This window comes from Oryx dammah, unplaced genomic scaffold (genome assembly GCF_014754425.2).
Source record: "Oryx dammah isolate SB20612 unplaced genomic scaffold, SCBI_Odam_1.1 HiC_scaffold_16, whole genome shotgun sequence".
Taxonomy (NCBI): Eukaryota; Metazoa; Chordata; class Mammalia; order Artiodactyla; family Bovidae; genus Oryx; species Oryx dammah.
The window spans coordinates 38,950,349-38,974,345 of NW_024070200.1; the positions used below are offsets into that span (position 1 = coordinate 38,950,349).

The 23,997-nt window shown below is 43.6% G+C and overlaps 1 protein-coding gene across 1 annotated transcript in view; it reads right to left on the minus strand.

The window, feature by feature from the left end:
* The window catches only part of OTUD7A (OTU deubiquitinase 7A), a 379,826-nt gene that overhangs the window by 31,107 nt on the left and 324,722 nt on the right, over positions 1 to 23,997 (minus strand). Inside the window, exons 7-9 of the mRNA XM_040257375.1 lie at positions 15,686 to 15,787; positions 11,973 to 12,100; positions 11,141 to 11,253 (exon numbers count right to left, since the gene is read on the minus strand). Of these exons, the coding sequence (XP_040113309.1) occupies positions 11,141 to 11,253; positions 11,973 to 12,100; positions 15,686 to 15,787 (343 nt within the window). The remainder of the gene's footprint in view (positions 1 to 11,140; positions 11,254 to 11,972; positions 12,101 to 15,685; positions 15,788 to 23,997) is intronic.

Consider the following 23,997-nt stretch of genomic DNA (forward strand, 5'->3'; position numbering starts at 1 on the left):
GGTCCCTTTTGGGCTGAGGGATGCTGAGAACTGATTTAATTTCCTGAATCTCAGTTTTCTGCCATTGGTGATGATAACAATAGCTTCATAGCCCTGCTCGATACAGATCATATTGTAACACATGTGTGCTCAGTAGATGACATGGCTCTAATTCCTGTCAGACGCTGCTGTCCTTCCCCATCTCCAGCCAATCTTGATCCCCTAAGGAGGCCAGCCTTCCCTGCTCCAGATCCCAATCAAAGGCTGTGTGGGAGAATGGTGTGAGCACTCATCCCAAGAGGGCTGGCCTTCGCTCCCTGGCTCCTAACAGGTCAAGTCTGGGCACTGGTGTCATGGGTCCCAGGAGTGTCTCCCTGGGGGTGTGTGTGGAGGCAGGTGTGTCTCCCCGGGGGTGTGTGTGGAGGCAGGCGTGCTCAGCACCACAACTGCTGGCCCTGGACTGGCTCTGCTGGTACACGCAGCCCCGTCTGGCCAGCACTGAGCTACGGTTTGGAAGAGAATCAAAAAGGAGGATTGGGTTGGCTGCACCAATAGGATGTTGCAATGTGAAGGAGAGACAATATAAAACATACATGAACCCTTTGTGAGCAGGGGCGCAGGACAGGGCTAGGAGTATAGCAGCACATTATGGCTGGAGGACAGAAAAGGGAGTCCCAGGGAACAAGAAAGTGCCTGGAAGATTATAAAACAGGAAGGACTTCAGAAAACAATCCCATAATGTTGTTTATGAACTCCCGGACTCCCCTTTCTTCAACTCTGGGCTGGGTGAGATTCGACCTGATTTGCCCTAATCAGTACACCAAAAGCTCTGAGGAATTACTGAATAGACCCCTGCCCAGGTTACAGACTGTGTAACGTGTGGCTTAGGCAAATAGGACAGCAAAGGCTTTGAAAACCACAGCCCAGAGAAGGCAGGTTGAAATTTACAGTGTGAACCTACCTGTTTAACATGAAGAGTCAAGATTTTTCATAGATTATTAACAAGACTCAGAGTCTTGTAATATCCAAAACGTCCAGGATGCAACCCAAATGTCCTTGACACGTGAAGAACCACAAAAATTCTCAATTTTCCCAGGAAGAGAATGGTCAAAAGACTACCAGCTCTGAGTTGGTAGATGTCAGAATTATCTGACAAACATTTTAAAGAAGTTATTGTGAAAATGCTCCAATCAGTGATGGAAATGTTAGAAATTAACACTGAGTGGACTCAATAGCGGATTGGGGATGAGAGAGAATAAGAGTAAGTAAAATTTGAAGACAGATCAACAGATGGCCCAATCTGAAGAAGAGGGAGAAGAAAAGATGGACAAAAGGAGAATTTCAGTGACTTCAGGCAGTATCAAAAGTGTAATACTCATGTCATCAGAGTTCCAGAAGGAGAAAGAGTACAGAGCGCTGAAAAAGAAAAAAAAAAAAAAAAAACAACTTAAAGAAATAATGACTGAAAGCTTCCTAAACTGGGCAAAACTTCAGACCTATAGATTTAAGAAGCTCATACTAATGAGGATAAACCTAAAGAAACCCCTGGCCAGACAGACACAACAAAATCAAATTGTTGAAACCTAAGGACAGAGGAAAATTGCTGAAAGCAGCCAGATGAAAAGTGGTATGCTGAACAGGGGAATAGTAAATCAAGTGACTATAGATTTCTCATCAGGAACTACTGGAGAAGAAGGGGAAACAAGATTTTTAAAGTGCTGCAAGAAAAGGATGATAAACAACTGATAGAATTCTATATCCGTTAAAAATATCCTTCAGATATAAAGGTGAAATAAACATATTTTCAGATGAAGAATAAGTAATGGAATTCACAACCAGAAAGTCTCCCTAAAAATTAAGAGAAAATGTTTGGGTTGAAAGAAAATGATACCAGAAAAATGTTGGAACATCAGAAATGAAGGAAGCACAACAAAAATAGTCATGATTTGTATACATATAATAGAGTATCCTTTTCCTCTTGAGTTCTTTAATATAGATTTGAAGATCCACATTAAAAATATTATATTGGCTGATGGGGTATTTAAAGTATGTAGATGAAATACATAAGAAAACTATACCATAAAGGAGAGAATAAGGGAGCTATTTGGTAGCAAGGATTTTGAATTGCACTTGAATTCCAGAAGGAATTGCTTAAAATATGTATATTGTAATTACTTGAGCCACCACTTAAAAACTCTATGAAAAGATGTTAAAATCATAAAAATTAAATTAAAATAGAATCTTAAAAATTCAAATAACTGAAACAAGGAAAGGGGAACAGAGGAACAAAAAACACAATGGGAAACAGTAAACAAATAATAAAATAGGAGACCAAAACTCAAACAGATCAATAATTACATTAAATACAGATTATATAAATGTAGCAGTTAAGAGACAGAAATTGTTACAGTCAATAATACCTATTTGCTGTGTTAAAGAAACTCACTGTAAATATAATGATACAGGTAGGTTAAAGATAAAAGGATGGAAAATTACAGATCATAAAAAATTTAATCAAGATCAATTTCAAGAAGCTTTATCAATATCAGGCAAAGTAGACTTCAGACCAAAGAAAACTGCCTCAGATAAAAAGAGATATTATACAATGATCAAAGGATAAATTCAGAAAGAAGGTGGAACAGTCCTAAATGAATGTGGATTTAACAGTAAGACTTCAAAATACTTAGAAGAAAAAACTGACAAAACTGAAAAGAGAAATAGAAACAGCCATAAGTATAATTGCAGGGCTCTAAACTTCTCTCGCAGTATCTGAAAGAACAAGTAGACAGAAAATCAGCAAGGGTATAGAAAATCTGAACAAAACCATCAATCTAGTGGATCTAATGGACATCAACAGAACACTTTATCCAACAAGTACAGAATACACATCTTTTTAAAATGCACAGGGAATATTCACAAAGACAGACAATACGCTCACTCCTTCACAAAACTGAAGGCATTTAAAATAATTTAAATCATACCAATTATGTTCTCATAATGCAATTAAACTAGAATCAGTAAAGAAAGACAACAAAGCCACATTACACAACAGACTTTTAGATAATTCAGTAGTCACAGAGAAAATCTCAAGGAAAATTAGAAAATATTTTAAACAATGAAAATAAAAATGCAACCTATCAACATTTGTTATACACAGCTAAGCAGCTCTTAAGAGGGAAATTTATAGTCCCCAAATACATATATTACAAAAAAATTCTCATATCAATAATCTAAGCTTTCACCTGAATAAAGTAGAAAAATCAGTGCAACATACCTAAAGCAAACAGAATGAGCAGAAACTCTAAAGGTAAGAACAGAAATCAATGAAATTTAAATCTAAAAACCAACAGGGACTAGCAATTAAGCCAAAATTGGTTCTTTTAAATGATCAATAAAATTGACAGAACTTTAACAATGCAGATCAAAAAAAAAAAGAGAGAGACAGAAAGAAGAAAAGACACTAACTGCTGAATCTGAAAAGAAAAGGCATATCACTAAAGTCACCCTGAGGTATTAAGTTACAAAAGAGAAAATTATAAACAATACTATGCACATAAATTCAACAACTTTGATGAAATGGAACAATTTCTCAAAACAACAAGCTACCCCAAACTACTTATTTCTATTTTCTATAACTGTTAAAGAGGCTGAATTTATAGTTAATACACTTCTGTAAAGGCAATATTTGACTGCAGATGAATTCACAGATTTTGTGAATCTACCAAACATTTAAAGAAAAAAATATCACCAATTATATACAATTTACTGGAAAAAACAGAGGGGTGTGTGTGTGTGTGTGTGTGTGTGTGCATGTACACACACATGCACACAGGCATGCTCAGTCATGTCTGATTCCTTACAATCCCATGGACTACAGCCCACCAGGCTCCCCTGCCCATAGAACTTTCCAGACCAGAATACTGGAATGGGGTGCCATTCCTTTCTCCTGGGGATCTTTCCAACCCAGGGACTGAACCTGCATCTCTTAGGTCTCCTCCACTGGCAGGTGGATTCTTTTACCACAGAGCCACGGGGAAGCCCTAAAGGAGAGAAAATTGTCTCCAACTTGTTTATGAGACTAGCATTACACTGGCACCCAAACTAGACAGAGGCAGTAGTACATCAACAGAAAACTATATTCAATAACCTCCATAGCAATAGATACAAAAATTCGCAACATGATAGTGCCAGATTGAAATGACAAAAGAAAAACTCTTAATACACCAAGAGAAAGTGGAATTAAACCCTGGAATGCAATGACTCCCTGCAATGAGATACCTGGTTCAATATTCAAATATCATCCAATGCAACCTACCATATTAATGTCTAAAGAAGACAAAAGTCCACATGATCATATTAACTGATGTAGAAATGTATTTGATAAAATTCAACATTCATTAATGATAGAAATTCTCAACAAAAGAAAATACAAGGAAACGTCCTCAATCTGATAAAAATACCTACTAGAAATCTTTAACAAATATCTTACTGATGAAAGATTTCTGACTAAGAGTGATAACCAGGGAAGAGTTTCCTCTCTCATCATGTATGCTCAACATCATACTAGAAATTCTAGTTAGTGCAATAAGAAAAAGTAATAAAAGGCATAGAGATTAGAAAGGAAGAAATAAACCTACCCCTACTCACTGATTATATGAATATCTGTGTAGAAAATCCCAAGGAATCTAAAAACCTCTTAGCACTGATATATGAGTTTAGTAACATCACAGAATACAAAGTCACAAACATCAGTAACTAGCTGCTACTGCTGCTGCTAAGTCGCTTCAGTTGTGTCCGACTCTGTGCGACCCCATAGACGGCAGCCCACCAGGCTCCCCCGTCCCTGGGATTCTCCAGGCAAGAACACTGGAGTGGGTTGCCATCTCCTTCTCCAATGCATGAAAGTGAAAAGTGAAAGGGAAGTCTCTCAGTCGTGTCCGACTCAGCGATCCCATGGACTGCAGCCCACCAGGCTCCTCTGTCCATGGGATTTTCTAGGCAAGAGTACGGGAGTGGGGTGCCATTGCCTTCTCAGTAACTAGCAATAACTAGCAATGAATAATTGCAGACCCAAATGAAAACACATACACATGTGCACACACACACACAATCATTTACAATAGCTTCAGATGAAATATTCAGGTATATATCAGATGGCGATTGCAGCCATGAAATTAAAAGACGTTTACTCCTTGGAAGGAAAGTTATGACCAACCTAGATAGCATATTGAAAAGCAGAGACATTACTTTGCCAACAAAGATCCATCTAGTCAAGGCTATGGTCTTTCCAGTGGTCATGTGTGGATGTGAGAGTTGGAGTGTGAAGAAAGCTGAGTGCCAAAGAATTGATGCTTTTGAACTGTGGTGTTGGAGAAAACTCTTGAGAGTCCCTTGGACTGCAAGGAGATCCAACCAGTCCATCCTAAAGATCAGTCCTGGGTGTTCATTGGAAGGACTGATGATAAAGCTGAAACTCCAATACTTTAGCCACCTGGTGTGAAGAGTAGACTCATTGGAAAAGACCCTGATGCTGGGAGGGATTGGGGGCAGGAGGAGAAGGGGATGACAGAGGATGAGATGGCTGGATGGCATCACTGACTCGATGGACGTGAGTTTGAGTGAACTCCGGGAGTTGGTGATGGACAGGGAGGCCTGAAGCGCTGCGATTCATGGGGTTGCAAAGAGTCGGACATGACTGAGCGACTGAACTGAACTGAAACATGTATAGAACGTTTATGCAGAAAATTATAAAATGCTAATAAAACAAATCACAGAAGATTTAAATATATGAAGATGCATACTGTGTCTACCTAATACATGGAAAAAGATGTGTAAGTACACTCAACATCGTAAAGATTTCAATCCTCCAATTCATGTATAGACTTCATGTAATACCAATAAAAATCCTGGCAGAATATTTTTCAGATATAGATAAGCTGATTCTATAAATCTGAATGGGAAAGCAAAAAAAAAAAAAAAAAAAGACCAGAAATATTGAAAAAGGAGAATAAAGTTGGAATGATGCTACCTAATTTTAAGACTTATTATAAAAGTGACACTGTCAAAAGGACAGGTGCATATTTCAAAGGAACATAATACAGAATCTCCCACCAACAAAAATCTCCCAAACCCACATAAATATTGCCTATAGGTATTTGAAAAACATAAAAGCAATTCAATGATGAAAGAATAGTCTTTTCAAGAAATGATATTGGAAAGTCAGACATTCATTCTAAATAAATGAAACCCTGATCTATTCTCCATCATTATAGTTTTGCCTTTTGGATAATGTCATATAAATGAAACCATACATACACTACATAACTTTTTGAGACCTGATCCTTTCATGCAAGTTGTTACATATATCAGTAGTTTGTTTTTAATTCCTGAATAGTATTTCATAATATACTATTTTTTTTTTAATCAAAGGACATTTGAGTTGTTTCCAGTTTGGGGCAATTATGAATGGAACTTCTATACACATTTTACATAGAACTTTGTGTGAACACAGATTTTCATTTCTTTGGGGCCGATTTTCTCAATCTTGACACTACTGAAATTTCGGACTAGCTGTTTCTTTGTTTGGGGGGCTGTCCTGTGCACTTTAGAAGGCTTAGCAGCATCCATGGCTTCTACCCATTAGATTCTAGCAGTATTCAGACTACATTCCAGTTGTGACAGTCAAAATATCCCTAAATCTAGCCAAATGTCCCCCGGGGGCAAAATCATTCCTGGTTTGAGAACCAGTGCTCTAGGGTAAATACTTAGGAGTCGGGCTGCTGGGTCATATGGCAAATGTGTTTTTAAATTTACAAGAATCCGTCAAGCTGTATTCCAGAGTGGTCATTTTTATATCACCAACGATGTGATGTAAAATTTGCTTTGCACTCTCACCAGCACCTGGTATTGCCAGTATAATTTTTTCTGACTTTCTTATAGGTGTGTAGTGGTTTTAATTTTCATTTCCCTAATGGGGTTTACATGGTATTCTTCAAACTGAGAGGATCCTGGTTTATTCCCTGCCTCCAAAGAGTACAGTGGTTGTTGAAAATTGCTTAAAAATTTAAAGTAATTCCTTTCATTAATTTATCATAGAACTAATGCTTACAAAGGTTTTCAGTATTTGGCAGAGGAGGAAAAGGGAGACCCAGGGAGACTGAGTTGGAAAATACCTTTCTGTACATTCACACAGAAAGATACCTGATGGAAAAGGTTTATTAGTCTGTTAACGAAGGCAGAGATCTGAAATGACACTCCCTTGAAACACATCCTGGCGTTAGACTAGAAAACAAAGAGGCCTCATTTTATCATCCACAGAAAAGAGCAAGAACCCAATTCTCTATAAGAGCAGAAAGAGGCTTCTGAGCTAAGGGGTAGGAGGAAAATCAGGGACCAGGAGACCTGGGAGGCACGACACCTGAATTTGAACTATAGCTCTTCCACTCAGCAGATTACCCTGGGCAAATAATTTTTATCCTGAATCCAAATTTCCTCATGCTTTAAATAAGAATTATAACCTTTATCTCACAGGGTTACAGTGATAACAGAATGAGATAGTGTGTTTGCAAATGCACAGCATGCCTCAGGCAATTAATACATGTTGAGTTAATGAATAGATCTTTTTCAGTCTGTAAAGGTGGAGTAAGAAGTTGGCTGAACATATTTAGTCTTTGGATTTCATATAATTGTTTCACTTCAAGTTAGCGACCTTTGACTGAGTGCCAGGAAGTCGATAGCTTTCTGATTTAACACCTTTCATGACATCATTCATACCATGAATTTAAAGAGAATTTAGATCCAAACTATCCATCAAGGGTGAGACAGAATAAAGAGAAATTCAGATATGCAAGGACTCAAAAATTCTATCTGCAGTGTACTCTTTCTTAAGAAGCTATAAAACTTGTCATAGTGTATTCGCTGGTAAACTGCAGGGTGCTGGACTCAGACAGGTCTTGGTCTGCATCCTAGCTCCACCAGTTACAAATGAGAGGTAAGTCAATTAATCTCTCAGAACATTAGTTTCCCAACATATAAAGGAGGGTGATGCCTAATTTATAAAGTGTAGATAAAGTGTGTAAGGCAGTGGCACTTAGGTAGTATGTAAGGCAGGTAGGTGCCCAGCAGAGGTTCATGGCTTTCTTTCTTTAATCCTCATTGCCCAGCACAATAAGTTATTTTTATGTTCCATTCCTACAGGTCTAGGCTCTGGAGGTCAAGGTGCAGAGTATATATAAACTCATGGGACATATAAACTCATGAAAGGGATTTGCTCTACAGTGAGAGACTCCTGAAAGCCCCTAGGGCTCCAGCGTTGTGAAGACTCACAGGAATGAATTTCTAAAGGTGGAATATCAGACACTCAGATGAGCCAGCGTGAGTGTCATAACCACTAAACTATGGACAGGGAGATGAACCATGGAAAGTCAGGGAAACCATACATTTCAGGTATTTGGGATAGGCCTTTACAACATACCATATAGGCAGCAGGCATGCCAACTCACAGGCTGAATGTGGCAATGTCTTAATAAACATTATGTTTATAGCCATAACAGCTTCTTTCCACTTTCAAACCCATGATTTCACTGCCCAGTGCCAAAAGAATCAGAGAATGTGGCCGACTGCTTTGATGGCCACAGAGCCTTCTTACTGTGTATTTGTCCCTTTGCAATGTGAGAGTTGGACTATAAAGAAAGCTGAGTGCCAAAGAATTGATACTTTTGAACTGTGGTGTTGGAGAAGACTCTTGAGAGTCCCTTAGACTGCAAGGAGATCCAACCAGTCCATCCTAAAGGAGATCAGTCCTGGATGTTCTTTGGAGGGATTGATGTTGAAACTGAAACTCCAGTACTCTGGCCACCTGATGTGAAGAGCTGACTCATTTGAAAAGACCCTGATGCTGGGAAAGACTGAGGGCAGGAGGAGAAGGGGATGGCAGAGGATGAGATGGTTGGACGGCATCACCGACACAATGGACATGGGTCTGGGTGGACTCTGGGAGTTGGTGATGGACAGGGAGGCCTGGCGTGCTGCAATTCATGGGGTCACAAAGAGTCGGACATGACTGAGCGACTGAACTGAATGGGACTTTGCCCCTCCTTTTATTAAGGATGGAGTCTATCTGCCCAGAGGCTGGCTCAGCCATGGGACTTGCTTTGGCCAGTGTTTCCATGGGACATTAGTAAATGTGATGCAAGTAGAGGCTTGAGCTGAACCTCCACTATGTAGGCTGCCCCCTCTTATTGCCCTCATCCATACTGTAAGGGTCCTGAGCCTTCTCAAGGATGAAATCTAGACAGAGGCTCAGCAAGAGCCAGAGTTGTGAATCAGGCCATCCTGGATGGTCCTGTACCACCCAGACTAACTGCCAGATGCTGCGGCCCCAGGAGAGGCTCCACAAAATTCCAGAGCAGAATGCTGACTGCAGAACAGGAACAAATCCAGTATCTCTGTGTTAAGCCACCCAGTTTTGGTGTGGTTTACTCCACCACCACGGAAAACCGATACAGCCCAGCAGGGGCCTTACTACCAAATGCATTTTACACCTGAACAACAAAGATGCTCCAGGAGCTTGGGAGACATGCCCAAGATCATGCACCCCAGTCTGGGACTCTTAGTGCATGACATCTGAGTCTGGGCGTCTGGTAGGGATCCACCAGGAAGATCCCTTTCTTAGTTCTCAGTTGCCATTGAACCAGATGAAGCACCCAGAGGTCGTCACTAACTGCTTTCATAGCTTTTACCAGTTGTTTTTCAAGTAATGGATTCCTCCCATTGCATCCCCCCCGCTTCCCCCAGAGTGTCCGTAGTGGGGGTTGGGGCTGCACCTGTCAGGTGGTGATGGGCAACTTCACTCTGACACTCATTTCCATGCAGACCCGCATGACTTGGGGTGGAGTTATTTTCCTCTCTTCCATGTCTTCCTTTTCCTTCTGGGGACCAGCCCTCTTACCCATGGCCCCACTAGCAGCTCTGGTGATGGGCAAGCTGAGTTCACCTTTGCTGGAGGGGACTGCAAACTCCAACAGCAGCCCTTTTGGAGGTAGCACTTCACAAGTCTCTGGAGGTACAGTAAGTAGCACAGAATGTCTGATTTCTCTTGCTTTAGCCACAAGAAACAGGCATGTTGTGATTTGCGAGTAGGAGCATGGGAAAGAATGGGTCCTGTAGCTGAGTGTGCCTGCGTGGAAGCCCCCGCCTCTGCCTGGCCTCGGCTCTCACAGTCCTCACCGCATCTGCAACTACTGGTGCAGTTGCCATTCAGGCTTTCTCATGCATCTGAACTTGGCAAAGAGCTCATGCTGGTCTTGCCTTCCTGGAGCCTCGAAGAGCGTCCTCCCTGTGGTCACCAGTTCTAAACAGCCTATCCATGATGGCTCTCTGGCTGGTGGTTTGCCCTGACTGGACCCCAACCTGGTCACTCTTCTCTCTGAGCGAGTCGTGGACACGCCTCCCTGCCTCCAGGGTCTCCTGCTGGGGCTCTGCCAGTGAGCCTTGGGATTGGGCTACTGTGAGTCTTGCGGGAAGAAGGCAGGAGGTTGGTCAAGTGAATCCTTGAGTCTGACCCTTGCTCCCTTCCGACCTCTTCAGATGTTTAACCTGGTTCTTTCTGGGAAAAACTGCCGGGCCAGTGTCCATGCTGGGAGCAGCAGTGCGGGGTCTGTTCCCATCTGTCCTGGGGCCGGAGGGGCAGGGTCTGGGCAGGAGTGGTGCTGGACGTGTCACTCACCAGGGGCCAGGCTCCAGCATGAGGCTTACCTGCTCCGGAACCCTGCTGGCCCAAGTTTCATGGAGGTTACTTAAAAAGACCACCACCGTTGCCTGGTGGCCCAGGGGTTAGGATTCCAGCAGCAGCCTGAAGCTTCAGAGCCTGGTGAGTGCGTGGGCAGCTTGGGCCCTCCCCAGGCTGGCTGGACAGTGAGTCCCTCTCTGCAATGCAGGGGGCATGCTTGAGCTCATGAGATGCACACAGTAACTGTGTACACTTTCCTCCAAACATCCGGCAGGGTCCTGTCACCGCCCCCCCCCCCACCTGCCCTGCATCCTTGGTAGAATCTAAGATCTGAAGGCAGGAGTCCTCCTTGTGTCTTCCCCAGCTTGGGGGGTCCCACATCACCCTCATCACTTCCCATGCCGTCAGGGGGAGGGCTGGGGCAGCACTTACCCCCCGCCCGAGCCGCCATTCTTGCTGAAGTGTGTGCGTGGCTCGCTGGAGGCCAGCTTCAGCAGCTCCGTCCATTCCCGCTCCCACTCCTCCTCCGTGTACACCAGCCCTGACTGGCACAAAGGGGGGTGGGGTTGGGAGGTGGCATCCCCCTCTTCACCCCTGCACCCACATCAGTCTGGCTGAGAGCCCGACTTCCAGGCTTGGTCAGCCTGGGGTGAGCACCTGTTAGTGGCCAAGGACTATCAGCATTTGCTCTGGACAGAATTTGTTCAGAACCCCCAATCTCCAACCTCTATGCTGTCAGAAGTGCACTCAGCAACAGTGGTCATTTTCAGGGGCTGGAGTGCAACCTGCACACATACTGGGCTGGGTGCCGACCACTGACCTGTGTGCAGGGACCCGGGCAGACCCATCTTTAAGGGCTTCCATGCCAGCAAAGGGCCAGTGCTTACTAAGGTTCTGGGATAAACATTCTCTTTGGACTGAGCACACACTCTGGGGCCATGCCAGGGCCAATCAGTGGCTGCACCAGCAGTGACCTCACAGGTGACTCTCTAACTCACCATTCAGGCTGGGACAGCCTTGTGAGTGAGGGTAGGTGCTTTTCATAATTACACCAGGACAGGTGAGGGGAGTGGATGTCTGGTCACTGTGGGCAGGGGCTGACTGCTGGAAGGGGTTCCTCTTTAGTGGGTTTGAGTAGGGGATGGAGCCATTGCTGCCTCATCTCATAAGACAGACTTGATATTGGGGCCCCAAATAGGACCCCACCTTGGCCTTGGCTGTGCCCTGGCATGGTTCTGGCTCTGCCATGCTGACAGGTACCCACCTCCTTGTTCTGCTGTGTCTGCTGCCACCTCCACCTTCGCTTCAGGGCCTCCCTCTCGGCCCCTGTCCTCATCATGGTGTAGAGAGCTTTCCGCAAAACCAGGTCCCGGTCGTGAAACCCCCACATTCCTGCAGCCAGGAGGCCCATGAGGAGTAGAGGAGAGAGGAAAGATGTGAAAGCAAAGTGAACGAATTAGTTGCTCAGTCGTGTCCGACTCTTTGCGATGCCATGGACTGTAACCCCCCAGGCTCCTCTGTCCATGGAATTCTCCAGGTAAGAAAACTGGAGTGCAAAGCCATTCCCTTCTCCAGGGGATCTTCCTGACCCCAGGATCGAACTCAGGTCCCCTGCACTGCAGGTAGATTCTTTATCATCTGAGCCACAAGAAAATATGTGAGGAAGGGGCAAAACAGGAGGAGCTGAGACCACCACCACCTACCAGTCCTGGAGCCCACAGCTGTGTGAGCAGACAATGCAGTAGCGAGATATTCAGTTCTCACGATTAGCAAGCACCTCCCCTCTGCCCTCCCTCCTGATGTTTCCTGCAGATGTAGGCATGGAATGAAGGAGCACAGCCCCTTCTTAAAGCAACAGCCATTTCACTGAGTCTTGGGGGCCCTTCGCAGGCTGCCCTCAGCCTCCCAAGGTTTGTTCTGAGGGATGTAATGTTTGTGGTCTGACCTTGTGTTGGAGTGGGAGAGAGCCTGTGGGGACAGTGGATGATGTGTCCTCATGCAGGGCCCCAAGCCAGGATGGCAGTCAGACCCCAGTTGCATCGAGGGTCTGCTGCATCCAATATCTGTAGCCCCGAGGCATCTCTGCACACATCTGGGCCCCGGGAGAGCACCTGCTTCTGAGGGAAGTGCCCCACCTGGCCCAGGGGTCCTAAGAACAACCCAGCATCTCTGAGTACATCCTTGGGGAAGCTCAGAAGTGGTCAAGAAACCCGATCAGTGGAAGAAGTGCCATGAGAGATGCAGCTCTGGCTACAGGGAGAGACTAGGGAAATTTATTTATTCATTTGTTCATCTGTTTAACTGAATACTATTAATTCCACTTAATTCCATACTTATTTCACAGTAAGGGTGAGACACCATTCTCAGTGATGGGAATACCCACAGCAGCAACTAGGACAGACTAAATTCCTAAAATCTCATGGAGTCCACACTGAGGGGAAGGGAGGGGAGGCAGCCATCGAATTAACATGTAACACACTATGTTGCAGGCAGTGGCAATGTAAGGGGAGATGAAGCAGGCTAAGAGGACGCAGTGCTGGGTGGTTTGGTCACAGTGTGAGTGGAGACACTGGGGCAAAGACATGAGTGGTTAGTGGTTGAGTTACCATCCCAGGTGGAGGAAAAGGTCAGGGCCAACCCCGTGGGGGCCCATGTGGCGTACTAGGGAGGGGAAGGTGTCTGCAGTTGGGATGGAAGGGGCGAGGTGGAGAGTGGAAAGGTGGGCTTTGAAGTGAGCTGGGACCCTCTGCAGAGCTTTCAGAGAGCAGTGACCCACACTGACTGATGGTCAAAGGCTCAGTCTGGCCGTGCATCCTTTTGTGCAAAGACGTGATAACGGGCCTGCCGTGGGCTTTCCGGTCGTCTTTTTTCTGCAGTCTTTTTCTACAGACGGAGGAAGATGGCCATCAATGCTCCTTTTATGAACAGGCTGAGCTGAGCTTTCTCATCCCTCCGACCTGACTGCAGCCTCCTCCCAGGCAGGGCGAGTCCTGGGTCCAATCTACTCGTCATGGCTCCTTGTCTGGGTCTCTTGTGCAGAGAGAATCTCCTTGTCCCACACATGTTTGCCCACAAGCTGACCCCAGGATTACTGTCATTTCTATGTGTGTCCCACACCCTAGGCCAATGCCAGGGCTGGTCGGCAGGGCCAGTAAGCACTGCTGTTGAGTGCAGAATGGCCACTTTGAGCAGACTTGCTTGTACACAGTTTAGCAATTTGAGTACCAAGGGGAAACAAAGTACTGGGAGAAAAGAATCAACTGGCCGTGAGTCCCAGGTTCAGTCTCGGCCCAGGCTCTCTCACAGCTAGAGCAAGGGCCGCCTGCAGGAGGCTTTCTCCTCCCAGGCAGAACTGTGAGAAATACCTGCCATCAGTCAGGACCACGGCGGCGTGTGACCATCTGGCTTGTGGCCTTGTCCACCTGTGATCATGATGGGGGCAGTGCCTGTGTACACTGAGTGTTAGAAGGACAAAGGCATTCCTGTGCCTAAGACTTTGCAAAGAGGAGAGATGTCTTCTTTTGTAATTTTTCTCTAGGTTTGATATAGAATAAGGCAAAATAAGTTCTATAAGAGAGGGATACTGAACATTTTATAATGGAATAAGACACAACTTAGAAACATGTTTTTGAAGAATAGCATGAAAAATTCAATTTACAATTTTAAGGGGAAAATATTGGATTCCAAACTGTGACCACCATGAGATCCTAATTTCACTGGAAGTATAAACAAAAGTGTGGAAGACAATATACCAGAATATTAAAAGCAGACATCACTGGGCAGTGGAATTGCTGATTGTTATTTTACTATGCTGAATGGGAGTCAACAGACAGGAAGGAGTTAATACTGAAACAGAAAGGGGGCAGGTGGGTGGGTGCTCTTGTTTTCCCTATCACCTTTTGTCAAGCCTAAGGAACATGGAATGTTTCCTTTGCACTTGGGCTCCATCCTCCTCTGGGTATCTCGGGGCCCGTCCCAGACGCCCTGCATTTCCCTCGAAAATGTTTTGGGCTCAGCTCAGCCCACTTCTTACAGAACAGACCTCTTACTACAGGTCTGAAGTGAGGTCTGGGGCATCCTTACTCTGGGTCACAGTATTGAGTTAAAGTCATGTTTACCTGGGGAGGTGAGTTTGACCCACAAGGACCATATTCTTGTTGGAGGGGCCCATCCCTGGAGAGGGTCCTCAGACTGCAGGAGTAATAAGGCACCACCAGCTCTGATGCTGGGGTCCTTGGCACAAATCCAGTCCTGCATGTATACGTCAGCCTGGGTCCAGAGGGGGTACATGACCTTCCAGAAAGTGTGCCGTGACCTTCTGCCACCCAAACATTGCCACCCACACCCGTGCATTTGCTGGTGTCGTGTTTTGCAACCAGGAAGCTCACATCTCTGTTGGAACAGTTTGCTGACCTCTCTGCAGCATACTCCGACTGTGCTGATCCCTGTGTCACTCACCCATGTCTGTCTTTTTGTCAGTCTAAGTCCATCAGCTGTGGTCAGTGTGGTGGCTCCAGATCTACCCAGCCTCACGTACTGTCCCCCAGACTTTCTGCCCAGGCTCAACAGGGCTCAGCCCTGATCCCAAACACCCTGTTAATTCCCGACTTTCCACTTCATCCACGTGTTCTCCCTGCCTGGAAGGTCCTATTTATATTCTTTCAAGTTCTTCAAGCCTCAGGAAAATCTCAGCTCCTCCAGGAAGTCCTCTTTGATTGCTCTAGACCCTGATGTCTACTGCCCATCCATGTAGGTCTGCTCAGGCCTCCTTCCATCCGGACAGACCTTTTCTCTTGTGCGCTCTATGCCTCCACCAAGCCTGCCAGCTGCTTGACAAGAAGGGTGGGGGTTGTTGGCTCCATCCCTTGGGGACCTTTTCAGTTGACAGTGATGCGCGTGGCTCTACTTAGTGTAAGACTGTTCTCTGATGATGAACAGAGAAGGCCTGCCACCCTCTGTCTACACTGCAGGGCTTACCCAGTGAGGCAGCATGTAAAAGGCAGTTCCCGTCCCCTGTCGTGGCCAAAGGAAGAAGCCGTTTACAGCTCGTGCACACGGTAGACCACCAGTTCAGGCGACCTGGAACAGAAGCTCATGTTTAGAATCCCAGGACAAACACGGATGTTTGCTAAGTAAGCTTTAATATCAGTGGGTGATTTCCTAGAGGGTTCTAGAGAACTTCAGTGGTAAGGTGGAGGGCTGTGGCTATGTGTGCTCAGGTGCTCAGTTGTGTTCAATTTTGCAGCCCCATAGACTGTAGCCTGTTGGCTTCTCTGTCCATGGGATTTTCCAGGGGAGGATACTGGAGTGGGTTGCCATTTCCTCCTTCAGGTGAACTTCCTGACCCAGGGATCGAACCCGAGTCTACTGCGGCTCCTGCATTGGCAGGTGGATTCTTTACCACTGAGCCACCAGCGTGATGGCTACTTATGCTCAGACAAAATATAGATATTTTTTCTTTTAAGATAAAAAATAGCCAAATCCTTCCATCAGTTAGCAAGAAACTCAGGATTAAAGCCTTCTCTCCTTGAATCTGGGAATATATTTTACACAAAATATAAAATTTCGGTATAATTTCCTTGAACACAATTTCTCTTCCCAAAAGTTATTTAAAAAGTCATTCTTTGTTGATGTATATATATCTTTGAGAGTATGGTTTAAATTTAACTTTTTAAATTGACGTATAGTTGATGCACAATGCTCCCAGTATACAGCAAGGTGGTTCAGTCACACATACATACATATACCTATTGTTTTTCAGATTATTTTCCATTATAGGTTATTACAAGACATTGAATATATTTTCCTGTGTTATACAGTGGGTCTTTATTGTTTATCTATTTTACACATAGTAATGTGTATTTGTTATTCCCAAACTCCTAATTTATCCCCCTCTTTCCCCTTTGGTAACTATAAATTTGTTTTTTCTGTGTCTGTAGGCCTATTTCTGTTTTGTAAATAAGTTCTTTGTATCTTTTTTTTTTTTTTTGGAGAAGGAAATGGCAACCCACTCTAGTATTCTTGCCTGGAAAATCCCATGGATGGAGGAGCCTGGTAGGCTACAGTCCATGGCGTTGCAAAGAGTCAGACACGACTGAGCGATTTCACTCACTCACAATCATTGTTTTTCGATTCTACATATCAGTGATATCATGTGATATTTGTCTTTTTCTCTCTGACTACATTTAATTTTATACATCAAAACCATTGTAGGTATTTTGGTAGAGTCATGTTAAATTTCATTAACACATCTTGAGACTTTTGCTTCCAGGAAAACAGAGTAGACATCTTCTCCCCCTACCGTTTGTAAGTACAACTAAAACCCCTGGACATTATGTATAAAGCAGCACGGGCAGACTAAAAGGTGGAGAGAAGGCAGACTGGTTAAGAAACTCAAGACCTGAGCTCAACCTGGTGTAAGTGCCCTGGCTTCCTCTTTGGCTCACAAACCCCAGATTAGATGCTAGAGAAGGTGACAGTCTGGAAATAATGGAAATCATAAAAAAAAAAATCATGCTCTCTCTAGACAGAATACCAGGAGAGGGTCAGTTGAGCCAGCCAGCCACAGCTTAGAAAAAGCCACTCTATTCCAGCTGTATCTGCAGAATGAACTGTAGCCCTCCTACCACTCAACCAGCAGAGTGGGGAGCAGAGACTGCATCCTTGCTAGGCTGCAATGAGTCACTCTCCACCCCTCCCCCACTGCCAGGTGGTGCGGAGTCAGGACTTCAACCCTGCTGGATGGTAATGAGGAGTCCACCCCCACCACCCCACCCCAATTGAGAACACATGGGGAGCCTGGACTTTCACCCCCGTCAGATGGTGATAAGGTCCCCCACTACCATGCAGCAGTACCAAGAAGTTCACCTCACATTAGGTGTCAGCAGAGGCAGCTTGGAAAACCTGTACATGCAACACAAATATTGCATATTAATGCACATATATGAACTCTAGAAAAATGGGACTGACGAACACTACCATGTGCAAAATAGATAGCTAGTGGGAAGCTACTACCTAACACAGGGAGCCCAGCCTGATGTTCTGTGACAACGTAGAGGCGTAAGATGAGGGTGTGGGTGGTAAGCTTCAGAGGGAAGGGAGATATATATATATATATGGCTGATTTGTATTGCTGTATAGCAGAAACCAACACAAGATTATAAAGCAATCATACCCCAATTCAACAAAAAACCTGTATGTCCACTCCTACCTGGTGATTATCAAGCAGTGGTGCGTTGCACCTAATGGAATGATGTCAGAGAAAGTCTGCTAAAACGTAAGATTTAAATAAGATTCAGAGTCTTATAACTTAATACCCCAAATATAAAGTTTTTAACTGAAAGCTATTTGCACCAAGAATCAGGAAGACCTCAAATGGAAAGAGGAAAGACAACTAACCAACACCAACACAGATGATACAGATGTTAGAATTATCTGAGAGATTTTCAAGCAGGCATCATGAAAATGCTTCAACAAACAATTATAAACAGGCTCGAAACAAATGGAAAAAAGTAGAAAAATGTCAGTCAAAAAAAACAAGGCTCAACAACAATAAAAAAGAAGATACAAAGAAAAACCAAATGAGGATTTTTGAACTAAAGTAATGCAACAGCTGATGAAAAAACCTCAATGGATGTGTTTAACAGCAGAATGAAGAGAAGAAAGAATCTGTGAATGACCAGGTGTAACATAGAAATTAAAGAATCTGAATAACAGACAGAAAATAAACTAAAAAAGATTATGTGATCAGAGTCCCACAGGAAAGAAGAAATAGGGTAAAGCTGAAAAAAGTATCCAAAGAAATAATTACTGAAAACTTCCCCAATTTTGTAAAACAAGCAAAAAACAAAGAAACAAAACCTATAAATGTATGAATTCAAGAAGCGAGGAAACATATATCGTCAGTACTTGTATGCTAAAAACTAGAAAATGCTGATAAAAGAAATCAAGGAAGATCTAAATAATTGAAAAGAAAAGTGAAAGAGTCGCTCAGTCGTGTCTGACTCTTTGTGATCCCGTGGACTGTAGCCCACCAGGCTCCTCCGTCCATGGGATTCTCCAGGCAAGAATATTGGAGTGGGTTGTCATTTCCTTCTCCAGGGGATCTTCCCGACCCAGGGATCAAACCCAGGTATCCCGCATTGCAGGCAGACGCTTTAACCTCTGAGCCACCAGGGAAGCCCAAACAATAGGAGATACATACTATATTCACAAATTGGAAGACTCGCAACACAGTAAAGATGTGAATTCTCTCTAAATTGATGCATAGATTAAATGCAATTTCATAATCTATGCAAGGTGTTTTGAAGAAAGGCAATTATTACCAACTTAGAATTCTATACCTCAGATAAATAGAAAGAAACAATTTATCACCATCAGATCTACAGTAAGGAATACTAAAGACAGATCTCCAGAGAGAAGGAAAATGACTTTGATGTAAGGAGGGTATCCAAAAAAAAAAAAGGGGGGGGGTGCACTGCATATATTGGTAAATATTGGCTGTTCAAAGCAATACTAGTAATGATTTTTTTTGGGTTAAATTATATGTAGAACTAAAAACATATGACAGCAGAAAGAGGTAAAAGTGCTAACTTAAGATAAATTCTAATAGCTCAAAAATGCATGTTCTGAACTACAGGGTAAACACAAAAAGAATGATAAGAAATGTATAACTAACAAGATATTAGAATGGAAAATAAAATGTAAATATCCTTAAATAATTCAAAATAGTACGAGAGAAAAAAAAGAAATATGACAATAAAAAACAAACACCAAGATAACAGATTTAAACCAAAAGAGCATTTATATTAAAAATGACTGGACTAAATATTCCAATTAAATTTGTTGTTGTTGTGGCTGTTTAGTCCCTAAGTTATGTCTGACTTTTTGAGACTCTAGGGACTGTAGCTCCTCTCTCCAAGGGATTTCCCAGGCAAGAATACGGGACTGGGTTGCCATTTCCTTCTCCAGGGGACCTTCCCGACCCAGGGATCGAACCTGTGTCTCCTGCATTGGCAGATGGGTTCTTTATCACCGGGCCACCAGGGAAGCCCGATTTCAATTAAAAGACACCATAAAAAAATACACTATCAGCCTGCTTTCAAAACCAACTAAAGGATGTTTATAAAAGAAACTATAAATATGATGATACACAAATTTGACAGTAAGTAGGCTGAAAAAGATATATCATTCAAAAAACAAGCAAAAGTAAAGCTGGTAAACTTTGATACTGGATGAAGTGAACATTATTAAGGCATAAGATAAAGAGGGATATTTCATTGTATGGTACGGTCAGATATTTATTATGTCTGAATGATTTCAAATTCTTTGAAATTTATTGATACAATCTTTATGGCCCACCATGTGGTCAATTTGGAAAATTTCTTACTTTAAAAGAATATATATTTATTCTGCAATTGGTAAGAACCATGTGGTATGTATGTAAATTGGGTTAGGTTCTTTATTTATCTTCATCTAATCCCTACTGTTTTTTTCTTGAATATTTATTCTATCATTTATCAAGAGAATTCTAGTAAAATTTCCAATTTTGATTTTAGATGTGTTTCTCTTTTGAGTCTGTCAATTTTTGCTTTACGTGTATTTTAGGATAAATCTTAGGTGTATAACACATTTGTGTGTGTGTGTGTGTGTGTGTGTGTGTGAGTTTACTGACTGTGTCTGACTCTTTGCAACTACATGAACTGTAGCCCACTAGGCTCCTCTGTCCATGAAGTTATCCAGGCAAGAATACAAGAGTGGGTAGCCATTCCCTTCTCCAGGGGAATCTTCTTGACCCAGGGATCAAACCCTGGTCTCCTGCATTGCAGGCGGATTCTTTACCATCTGAGCCACCAGGGAAGCCCATAACATATTTAAGTCATATTTTCAATTGACTTGACCGTGTTGGGGGTTGGGGTTCTGAACAGTGAAACAAATCTACTATGTGCACAGTGTCCCCCATCCCTGCTTCTGCATCACCTACGGGGGTTGGAGGGCAAGGGAAATTGACATAAACATGGAGTTCATGCTGCCTGATGTACGGTCTTCTGTCTCTGACCCAGAAATCTTGTATCTTCTGCCAGCATTCATGAACCTATGCTGGGCTGACTAACCAGCTTGTAGAGTAGGATCTTCACAGTTCTGAACAGTTTTTAAAGGTGAAAACAGGATTCCAACAGAGACTGGGCTTTCTCAAAGAGACAGGACATGGGGTCAGGAGGCTAGGTCAGGGGGTAGAAAAAGATGTCCCAGGATTCTGTGGGGAACTCTCTTACTTAGGTGGTGGGCAAAGGGCCAGTGAGTAAGGGCCCAACTATCTTATCTATCAACAGTTGTTTAGAGGTGAAGCAGTAAGAGTAGGGCTGAATGGGACTGATGCTCACTCCCCTCCTGTCTGATTCCAAGGAGCCCCCAAAATTGATATAGGGTTTCTGGTGGACCAGATCATGGGAAATTCATTTGACTTAACTGCAAAAGAACTCAGATATGAAAGTAACTGCACCTGGATCTCTCCCGCTGCACCTGCTGGCCCCTCCCTACCTTTCTTCCCTAACATCAGCTGCTTTCATGAAAGGTAATAGGGATGAGGCCCAGGTCTCTCTGCCCCAGAGGCGGGACCACAGGTCACACACACTTGTGAGCTGGGGCACCTTATGGAGGAGAGGTGCTCACACTTTTATGGTTCTGTTGGAGAAAGGTGCCAAAGTTACCGTCCTACCCAGACACAGGGGGAAGTGCCCTCTGGGCTCAACTAACAGGACTTGGGTATGCTCACAGTGGGGAATGGAAGCTCGTGGAATTCTGTGTGCAGTGCCCCTGGGTCCAATCCAGTGCAGACTTGTTGCTGCTTCTGAACTTGAACGTACAATAGGAATTAAGTTCACATGCATGGATATCCCATCCCATAAATGCCAAAGGGGATTATTCTGATCAGAAGAGCTGCAGGTTGAGAAGGGCGAATGGGGAAAATGCTCCTGCCATTTACTCCTGGTGAGTGAGTCAGGGTTGCACAGGAGGCCTCTACTCAAGGGGTCCAAGCTTTCACCTTGTAGACGATGACTTGCGCATCAGAAGCTCAGCCTCGGGGCCTGGACTCCGTGATATCGTACCTCAGCCAGCTGGGTGGCTGAAAAGTCCCAACAAAATTTAAGAGCATCCTTGTGAAGTCAAGTTTCTAGGGATGCTGTTGGGGATTTGCAATGATCAATCTCTCTGGTGGTCAAGGAAAACTGCAGTCTCGCCAGCCATCACAATCCACTGCCAAAAGAGGGCTCCTACTTGGGTTCTGAGTTGGAGATGCAATATGCCTCACCTGAGGGCTCCTCTTTTAGGTTCTGAGTTGGAGATGCAATATGCCTCACCTGGGCATTCTAGTTGGTCCTTTATGACCTCCAACTTGCAAACCAGCTTCACATACATGGAGCCAGCCCATCAGGCTAAGTTGGAAGTGGTCCAGCAAACTCTAGTACATTTGCTACTTTGGGGCCCTACAATCCCAGTGTCCCTTTGAGTTCCAAGAGTCTGTGATCAATGCTTTTGCTGACTGGAACCTCTGGCAAGGGGAGGTGGCATCCACCCAACAGATATCCCTTTCAGACTTGTCACCCCCATGACATGACTGCCATGCTCACCCCATTGGAAAACTTTCAACTGACCCACTACTGGACTCTAGTCAAAACTGGATACTTGCCGCTCCCCACCCCACCTTGGAGGCCTGGTGATCCTGGCCTGATATTCCTTTTTTGGGGTGGTCACCTCAGCCTCAGCACAAAACAGGGTGAGAATGGCCCAATGAGGATCATTCATCAGTGAAAGTGAAAGTTGCTCAGTTGTGTCCAGTTCTTTGCAACCCCATGGAGTACACAGTTCATGGAATTCTCCAGGCCAGAATACTGCCTTTCCTTTCTCCAGGGAATCTTCCCAGTCAAGGGAGTGAACCCAGGTCCCCACATTGCAGGTGGATTCTTTATCAGCTGAGCCAAAAGGGAAGGCCAAGAATATTGGAGTGGGTAGCCTATCCCTTCTCCAGTCCATCTTCCTGACCCAGAAATCAAACCAAGGTCTCCTGCATTGCAGGTGGATTTTTTACCAACTGAGCTATCAGGGAAGCCCAAAACACTGCACAGAAAGACATTTATGGCTTTATAGCATTTACAACATTATAGCATACTGCCAAAGAAGATAGAATGATATAAACTTCCATTTCATGAAGCCGGAAGAAAGAACAGCACATCTAACCCAAATGAAAAGGACAGAAGGAATAAAAATAAAGAGTAGAGGTTAATGAAACAGGAAATAAATGTACCAAGGAAAAGCCAATGGAGACCAAGATAGGTTCCTGGAATAGATTAATAAGATTCACATGTCCCTAGCAACATTATTCATGAAAACCAAAGGAAATTTCAAAGTAACAACACTGGAAATGAAAAAGGGACCAGGACTTCCTGATGGCCCAGTGGCTAAGACTTGTGCTCCCAGTGTAGGGGGGCTGGGTTCAACCCTGGTCCAGGAACTAGATCCCACGTGCCATGGCTAAGAGGTCACAAGCCACAACTAAAAGATCTCGCATGCTGCAATGAAGATGGAAGGTGCTGGGCACCGCAACTGAGAAACGGTGCAGTCAAATAAACAAATAAATATTTTCTAAAAAAGAAAAAAACGCGCCACCATCACAGATCCTATTGACATTAAAAAAATAATATAAGCTAACATCTGAGAATTTAGGTAAAATAGACAAATTCTTCAAAACCATTTCAAAATGACATAAGAAACAGAGATTCTAAACAGTTCAAAATCTCTTAAAAGAAATCGAGTCTGTAATTTTAAAACACACACAAAACACAGCTACATGATCACGTGGTTTCAGAGTGAATTTCTCCAATCATTTAAGAGTTATAACGTCAATCTTGTAGACATTCCTCCACAGAATAGAAACGGAGGATAGACTTTACAACTCGTTTTTTGAGGCTAAACTAATCTTCACATTAAAAGCTAATGTGAACATTATAGGAAACAAAAGATTAATATTTCTCATGAACATAGATGTCAAAATCCTAATCAAAACACTAGCAAATCAAATTTAGTGATACACAAAACAATGATACCATAACTAAATGAGGTTGGCGGTTTACTCCAGGAACGTACGAGTGAGTAACCATTTGGAAATCAATCAATATAACCCACCAACGTACAGAAAAAAAAGAGGAAAATCACACGATCACTTTAAAGGATAAAGAAAAAGCATTTGATAACTTTCAACATCATTTATGAAAGATAAAAACTTAGCAAAC